This window comes from Mastigoproctus giganteus, chromosome 12, assembly GCF_048544385.1.
Source record: "Mastigoproctus giganteus isolate SK-2022 chromosome 12, ASM4854438v1, whole genome shotgun sequence".
In the NCBI taxonomy this organism is placed as follows: domain Eukaryota; kingdom Metazoa; phylum Arthropoda; class Arachnida; order Uropygi; family Thelyphonidae; genus Mastigoproctus; species Mastigoproctus giganteus.
The window spans coordinates 151,538,233-151,547,242 of NC_143586.1; the positions used below are offsets into that span (position 1 = coordinate 151,538,233).

General features: G+C 33.4%; 1 protein-coding gene across 1 annotated transcript; it reads left to right on the forward strand.

Annotated features, from left to right (window-relative positions):
- The first annotated feature begins 243 nt into the window (after positions 1-243).
- Positions 244-8,166, forward strand: LOC150077516 (uncharacterized). The gene is made up of 4 exons (XM_090385930.1): positions 244-273; positions 1,402-1,582; positions 6,651-6,753; positions 8,031-8,166. Exons 2-4 carry the CDS (start codon positions 1,405-1,407, stop codon positions 8,164-8,166), a joined length of 417 nt encoding a protein of 138 aa, XP_090242056.1. The 5' UTR covers positions 244-273; positions 1,402-1,404.
- Positions 8,167-9,010: the final 844 nt, after the last annotated feature.

The window sequence follows — 9,010 nt, forward strand, 5'->3', positions numbered from 1 at the left end:
ATATATAAACTGTAATTTCAAATTAGTTCTGCCTTTTGTTTTAGTTTTAAGTGGTCTCTTCGTTGACTGTCTAGTTCTTTCTCCGAATATTCTTTATGGAGTAATATTTTGTTGGTCATTTGTTGCTATTTCTCCACTGGGGCACATATGGATTAATCTGTCTTAAATATAGTCGAATTATGTGATACAGAGGAATTTTATAAAAGAAAACAGAAGCACAACAGTTCTTTCACGAGGAGCCTTCTCTGCCAAGTAAGAGCATCTCATATTTCGGTAGGTAATAGCTAACGAGTCTTGTTTTTTATCTTTGTACTTAGAATCACTAGTATTGAATAAGGAATTCGTAATAATGAAGGTAATTTGAAGCGGATTCCTGACGTTAGTTTTCTTCACATTCAGTTGAGTTTAATAAAACAATTCACTTAAGAAGTGAACACTTTTCTATTAACTACTGGTGAGACTAGTACATCGTGCACTAAGGAGTATTTTCTAGACCGAGCCAATATTGAGTTCATTTGAGTGATTTGAAATAGATTTTTTTTCATTTATGTGAAGTGACTATGCATACACAGTTTTAATTGTCCAAGTTTGAGCATTTTAATGCACTCATATTTATTTTCCCCAAAGAAGGATCACTCACAATGCTGGACTATAGTTCTTTGTCAAGTCTCTATGGTAAAATTGCGGATATTCACATGTCAAATATGTAGTTTGGGAAGATCTGGGTTGGCATCCAGTCAGCGAAGGAACAACTTGTTGAGGACTTGCCAATATTATTGTGTTGTTATTCTGTCCTAGAGCATCGACAACTAAGGCCATGTTGTTCTGTGTATATTGTCTGTAAATTGTGTGTGTTCTGAGGTCGATTTTCTGTTTACTGGACAAAAAATCCGAGTTTCCGGGAGAAAAAACTATGCTACCCTCGCCTGAGACCGCAAAGAAGCAAAAGAAAGAATTACACGTCACTGACTTGATATTGATCTGCATAAAATATCGCTTTTACTCTTTATTCATTTAACAGAAAGGCATAATTTAAGTTTCAACAATAATTTTAACAATTTAATTATTTTAGTCTGTATTTTCCTTCTATCCTATCAACGCTATTCATATATAGAATCATGAAGTTGAACATTTACTAGACTAATAATGAATTAATAGTTTTCAGAATTATATTCCTTCAAGATGATGAACTTCTTAATATAAAACGACACATTTAAAGATTATCTGATATGGTATCATTATTCTTTTGATTTCGATTTATTTTTTATCATCTCCAGTGGAATAATTTTACTTCCAATTTTAAAATACAACTTTTTCTATTACTGTATGTTAGATGAGAGTATGTCAAAATATAAGTATATATTTCAAAAGCCCTTTTAATGCATCTTTATTTTTTTATAGACAATGCATACTTCGATCTTTTTAACGCCCTTGACAACTGTAATTATTTGGTTCTACGTGATAACTCTACCTGGTGCAATACATCCCGATGTGAATCTTAAACGCTCAGCTCAAGTACATCCTTGCAATGTTACTAATAAGAAGGTTAATCTCTGCGATGAATATCGACAAAAACGACAAGGCAAGTATTAGACATTATACATAAGCGTAAAAATGTAACAGAAATTTACTCAAAATAATTGGCCTTCAACTCCGATATATCTTTTTTTTTTCTGTTGAGTATTAGAGTATCCCCATAAGGAATAACATGTGGGTAAATTCTCTTCCTTCAGCTGGAGATCGGATAATTGCAGCCTTGATTAAAGGAGGCCTGTAATAATCCTCCATTCTCTAATTCGAACCAGACCTCGCCAAACTATACACTCCAAACGAGTGACGGACCCCTGTATTATCAAGGAGGACTTGATGAACTAGTCTTAAGGTTCTTTTAAACATGCTAGTTTCTCAGTCGAGTTAACTCGGCTAATTATACGTTTACGTTCCAGATAAACATAGTCCTTTACACGTTTTATTGAGTTGACCGAGTACTAAGCTGAGTACCCCCTGTTTTAATTTGCACTTTCCACAGTCAGTTGGCCAAGTAGTGAAAGTGGGTGTGACTACTGCTATTTTTAAGGAAAGCAATGTTAAATTATTGGAACTGAATTAATGTTTTACTCAAATTAATCAAATGACACGAATTAAAGTTGTTGCCTTAAATTTTAATGTTTTTGATGCATCTCATATTTTGCACGCCTTTACAACGAGTTGCCTGTTATCAGTAGTGCAATAACAGTTCCAACCTGTTCGAATGACTACTAATTTACAGTAGTCTGAGGCTTTCAGCCCTAAACCCTTTTTAGTATTTTACTATTGCACATCGTCTGTCATCTCTCATACTGTGAAGTTAAACTTCATAACGGGTTGTCATTCATAAAAACACAGCTATATTGTGTTTTCCTAAGAGAAATAAGCATCTGAAAAATGAGGGTGCCTACGTTATTCAATAACCTGTACAATCTCTAAAAAAGTTCCCATTAACTGTCCATAACATCAATATTCTCCAGTTCATGTCAGTTAAGAAGATTATTATCGCTTAATGAGAAATGAAATGATAAAATTATCATGATGTACTTAAAGTACACAATGATTTTAGGAAGAAATGGACAAAATATACTTTGAATGGAATAAAATGAAGGACATTTTCTATTGAGGCAGTTTGAACAAACGGGATTTTCATTCTTCAGTTTTCCTTGCTGATAGGAATATCCCCATTTGTACAATTTGGGCAGACCAACTCCCTACTGACAACGTTCTGCACAGTATGCCCGTATACCAGACATCGTTAACACGTCGTTGCTAGGTAATATCTTTTAAAATTATGAAGAAAATGTAAAAAAAGTGATCTGAATACCGCAATCTTTAATGAAGTTTCAAATGTCCATTTAGTTCATGATTAATACCTGTTTAATTTTGAATAAGCGTGGAGAATACCAATAAAATTCCTCCTCATTAATTCTAAAATAACGTATATTCCAAATATAACAATCTTGAAATCAGAATCGTAAAGAATAATACATGGTTTCAGATCGCTCCACATCCTTAGAGATACATTTAGAGTGAAAAGAAATATCACTTATATTCCATTTAATTCAGAGAGAAGTACATTTTTTAATATCTTCACTGGAAGAGAAGACAGAATTTGTTCCAGCTCTTATAATGAGCGTAAATTTATTAGGCCCGGGAGATGAAATAGCATCCAACAGAACCACAGTAAAAAATGTCGAGCTGGTGGAACAGTATCTAATCCTGAAATATTCATATTAAGATCGGACTTATCCAAATGACTCTGACAGTAAAAGAAGGCATGATTAATCCGTTTACCGGAATGTTAGATGTAATCTATATGGTGAGAATCCGTTTTATAGAGTTCATCAATTCTCTGGATCTCTCTAGTTCCAAAAAGTCAATACGCGTACTTAAGAACCCAGAAATTCATTCTGGGAACGCCCTGTTCTTCGCGCACACATGCTGCAGACAAACGCGCAAATGTTTTTAACTTACTTATCTTCCAATTATTTTACAACCGAACTTTGAATGTATTCTAATTTTCTCAAATTTAATTAATTATTCTGATCAAGTCCAAATGACCTTCAATACCCTCTTACAAATGGGATTCAAGTTCAGGCTGAGAATTTTCAGTATTTCCACGTATAACCAATAATGTTATTTAGCATCTGCTTAATTATCACCTCTACTAGACCTTTAGATCCAGTACAATCAACAACCCCACCATCTAAGATATCGTAACCCAATTCTCATTTTATTTAGTCCTAGTTTCTATAACAAAGATCCATCTTCCCTTTTCAGATAATTATTAACCTTAAATGTAAATCGAAACCTGACTTAGCTGTGTATTTGTTTATTCCTGAGAATGTTTGAAGGATCATTGGATACCCATGTGAGAGATGTCGTCCCAACAAACGTAAAATTGGAAATAGTACTGTTATTATTAGCTGGAACCAGATATTCCAGTCCATTGTATGTATGTTTGTTGGAGCTGGAAATTTATATACGATGTACATCAGCTTAAAAATGGTAAGAAAAGCATCACTTTTATTTAATTACTATTTAAAAATTGGTAGACGAAAAAGTTTGTGAAGTAAATAACCACAAGGGAAAGAAAATAAGATTTCTTATTTTCTTTTCCTTCTGGAAAAACAAAGAGGTAGCAAATAACTTTGTAAATGTGTTACCCCCAATTAGTAGTGGCATATCCAATTATCGAAGTCAAAAACTTACTTCTTATAAAGGATATGAGGCAATATATAATACGATGAGTACAAGCATTTGATATGCAAAGTCCGCACCACCCAAAAAAACTTAAACACTTCATTGATAGCATATATGCCTTCAAGGACGCATCAGCGCATTATTTTAAATTTAAATTTACGTCAATATGTCATTAGTGTTTGCAGAGGTTGAGCAGTGAGTTTCCATATACTTAAATTACTCGCGACACTTCATAAATTAATTAAATACAAAAAAGTAAAAGGATAGAAACAATATTATAAGAAATTTGATTGTGAGTAATGGCTTTCTAATTAATTTGAGTGTTTATACATTATGTAACCAATTTCATTTTATTTATATACAGGATCATCAAGGTTATAAATTTACGTCAACAATTTTGATTGCTAATATTTTTCTGATGCATTGCGCTGTCACTGATGAACTAGTGAGTTCTCCTTAGTTCTTTAGAAATGCTGGCCTTTTCTGATTTCACCTTTCAGTTCTTCAACGATATGTGATTTAATACTGAAGACATTGTTCTTCACGAATTACCACACGAAATAATAAGGAATAATCACTTCTTGTACACTTTCAACATTTTCAGAGGTCTGCACTCTTCTTTCTGTCAATAAAGCACTTATTGTTTATAATGGAATTAAACTTTCAAAGTTCGTTTCTAATCCATAAAATGTTGACCATTTTAGACCATTTCTGCGATCAAATCTCACTTTGAATTTCGCTATAACAAAACTGCAAGCTTAATAAAAACCTTTTAACACAAAAGACAAGCTGCTCAGTTATGTTCTACTTGCTTACAAATTCCGGTAGGGTTCATCAATAGTTCAAAACTGTGGTCGCCTGTTTATTTTGTACGTACTGCCAAGATAAAGCTAATAATTTGTAGCTTTCCATGTGTGAAACACCTTACACCCTACTGAAGCTACAGGTGGACACAGTTCTAACTGCTGATGTTAGACCTCCACATTCTAGGGTGTCTTTGTGTGCGTATGTGTAAAACGGCTAGTTAGCAGAATACTGGGAAATGAACCACACCATGTTAACTTCCCATATGACATTAGCTTCCGCCGCTCCCTCAAGATGACCTAAATTACAGCATATTTCTAAAATGCTATCATATGACATTAAATGATTATAATTTACAAATTTTACTGCTTCTCTGACTACTTGTATGGTACGTGTTCTTCCATGTTAGATATCTGTTGAATCCAATTAAAAAATCTCCTGCATTGGTTATATGTATGAAGGAATCCTCTTCTTGTTAATGCCATTCGGTTCTGTTCTTCCCTGCTAGCAGATTTTCTTATGTTTTTCTTTACCCTTTTCCGATTATGACTCATTCCAATCTTCGACTTCTAACATTCTATTCTAAGCTGCAATTTTTCTACCTGAGCAACGTGCCAAAGATTCCAAACCTCTTCCCAGTGTTAGTAATGTTGAACTGTCAGTTGGAAACAGAAGGGTTTTTTTTTTCACATTCTTCGAGTTCTTTTTCCTACCTGATTCATTAGCGCTGCACTTCTTCTTGTATGTTTTCATTTACCCTTACTGGTTAAATTGTTAATTATTACCTTAATGTCACTTCTTGAACAGTGATCTATTTTCATTAATTACTGTTAACTTTATTTTTTTCCTACTCTCATTCCTCTGGCTTGCATTAGTTTGACATTGAGGCTAACACACGGTAAAAGCGGACCTTGTTTCGCACCAAAAGTTTAGTGGTTATGCGAAATAAAAGTCAGTCAATCTGGATTTCTATATAACTTCATCAATTCCTCTGGATCAACATCACTGTGCTTTAGCAATTAAATATATTTATAAATACACGCACGAATAGTATATAAAGCAAAGAGAAATTATTTTGTGATTACCCTTTTACTGCATAAATGTGCATTCAGGATTTAAAAATCTCTTAAGATCCTAGTTCTCCTCCCAAAGATTTTTCAGGATAAGGGGCCGGCAAAGTGCAACCTACGATCAACGCCAACTAACTTGACCACGGGGTACCAAAAAGCGCATAAAATTTTGATGTCGTGACGCATGCGAACTCAGGCCTCTTCTACAAGGTGCAGACAATCTTAACTACTACGTTATCAAAGAGTATTTCTTTCCTACATATCATGCCAAACGTAGCGCTTTCGCAGTGATCAGCAATGAAATCATTTGTTGATTACCATTGAGTCAATGATAATCTCCATTGAGTCAATGGTAATCTCCATTGAGTCAATGGTAATCTCTATTGAATTAATTACCATTGAGTCAATGGTAATCACCTTTTTAAATAAGTTGTATTAATGCTATAATTCGAATATTATGTTATGGCTGCTGTTCATTTTTGCGAATTTTTCTATTTTGTGTACATATGGTACGCATGTCAAACTTTTTTTTTCCCTTTTCAGTTTATGGAGCAGACATACCAGATTATTTGTTTAATTACCTTAGACTGATGGATGTAAAGAGAAAAATAGACATCGTGAAAGAAAAATTAAGAGAACATGGACGGTAAGATCGATTAAATTAACGAACTACTTCATGTTTTTAAAATATTATTTCATGATGTTTGAGTAGTGGTATCGTCAGTAGTGTTATACCGCAACTGTTACAGACCTTTTAAAATATAATAGCAGGATTAGAATTTAAATCATGCATTTCTGTTTATCCCCTAAAGCCAAATAAAGTTTGAAGAGGTTAAAGACACAAATATACCATATGGCATCTGAGAGCGACAGTAAACAGTGAGACAATGCTACTTAAGGTCAATGGATCCTCAAGGTGTTCAGAAGCCCAACGTTCTAATTTAACCTAGTCACAAAAATACGTACAGGATCATTGATATTTTAAAGAGTTCCCTATTTCATTCCTAATTCCTATTACAACTAATATTTATTCTAAAAAAGGGACCCAAAATTCAGCAGGCTGCATTACGGTTAAACGAAGAAGATTATTGGTCCCTTGTGTTCAAAATAAGGTGGATTTTTTCATTATTGCCTTCGAATTATTGCCTAAATGATTCCCTCAAACGTAGCTTAGCTTCACTACTTTTAGCCCTCCACTTTAAAAACTCCTGGGATCGCCACTGTAACCAACTTTGTCATGGTCAGAAGGGGATATATTCCATTTTTAAATAGTGATTAGTCTTAAAGATATCCGTGTGTATGTCTCTGTACTCATCTTTAGTAATTTTATACAGGCTTTTTGCAATTAGCCTTGATTATGCTATAGCAGGTATTTCTTTAGTTAGACTGTTTATATTCTGACATTTTATTAGAATATAAACCACTCTTTTTTACATACAGATTATTTATAAATATGTAAGTAAACTATTTTCATTTGAGTAACTGATTATTTGTGCGTATATATATGTACATATATTTTTTTCTTTTCAGATGAAAGTACTACAATTTCTGTCCACTTAACAAAGCTAATAATCTAAGAAGCTGAATGAGCCAACTGCTGGAGATGCCCGCTTACATTTTCGATCTTTAATAAAAATTCACTGAGTAATCTTTATTTCAAATAATTGCTTCACCTTGTAAACAACCCCATTCGTTTCACGATCATCAGGAGGCTGATATTTCTCCCCTTATTTTGATACTAGAATAAGAAGTTCGAGATTAACTTATCAGAAAGGACTGATGCAAGATCATTTAACATTTATATTAAACCTTCTTTGCTGTATAAGAGAAAGTCTCGTATAATTATCGATTTTGAAAACAGTAGTTCCAGTTACATATTTGTTATTTGTCATTTTATTCTAAGTTTTAATGTTTAAATACTAGTTTCCTTTTCCATCTCTTCGTTAGGGATGCCAGCATCTCGTGGTTATCAATTCTGTCGATAGATGGTAGCATTAGCGATCGTCTCGCTGATGTTGATCCAAACTTTGAAGCAAAATTCGAAAACCGAAGAATCTAAAGTTAAATTAAATTTTCAGTTATACTCCAGAGCATCCACACAAATAGATGTTCAGTCGTTTACAAGATAGAGACAATAGAAGAACATCACCGAATTTAGTAGTCACACAGGCTTGAATTACGATCACTTGCATTTACCACTCGTTTATACTGCCTAATCGATAAATATTTATTCAAAAATTAATAAATTATCAACGTCAATTATAGTTATGCATAATATGTATTTCGCAGAAATCAGAGCACTTACTGGGCAAAAATATTTTAATTTTTAAATAGAAATATAATGGGCATTGTAAGTTGTACTAGAACGATTTTTATGAATCCATCTGGCTGGCTGGCTAAGTTAAACACAGAATGGACTTCGATAACTACGTTAAAAAAGAAGTAGGTTAAAAATATTTCGACAAAAATCTTATTCACAAAAAAAGCACCTAGACAAAATAGTTTAAAAGAATTTGTGAAGTTAATTTGGAGTTAAGGCGATTTCAAGTATTCCTGAAAAACATTCATAATATCCAGTAGAAAATTCTGGAGTCCTACGTTAGATTAAAAGGACGAATTTCAACCGATGCTGGAATAGATATAAAATTATCTCTATAAAAAGTGAAACAAACATAGTCGTAGAGTTATCAGCACAGAGAGTGAGAGGAAATCACGCTGCTCATTCGAATCATGTGTTACCGCAAAACACGATGATATTCTTATATTCTCTATAGTGAATTCCTCTGATCCTGTGGCCATAAGAAGAAAATTGCTTTATTGTAGCGCTCGTTTATTCCTTCAAGGATTGAGTTGCTGTTTTTATCCTTAAAAATCTGAAAGAGGGGCTCATTTTAATACAGATA

Bases quoted from the DNA above. Each gene is read 5' to 3' on its own strand.
- LOC150077516 (XM_090385930.1), top strand. From the start codon at position 1,405: ATGCATACTTCGATCTTTTTAACGCCCTTGACAACTGTAATTATTTGG. The intron at 1,583-6,650 runs GCAAGTATTAGA...TTCCCTTTTCAG, and splicing joins ATATCGACAAAAACGACAAG to TTTATGGAGCAGACATACCA. The intron at 6,754-8,030 runs GTAAGATCGATT...TTTAAATACTAG, and splicing joins AAATTAAGAGAACATGGACG to TTTCCTTTTCCATCTCTTCG.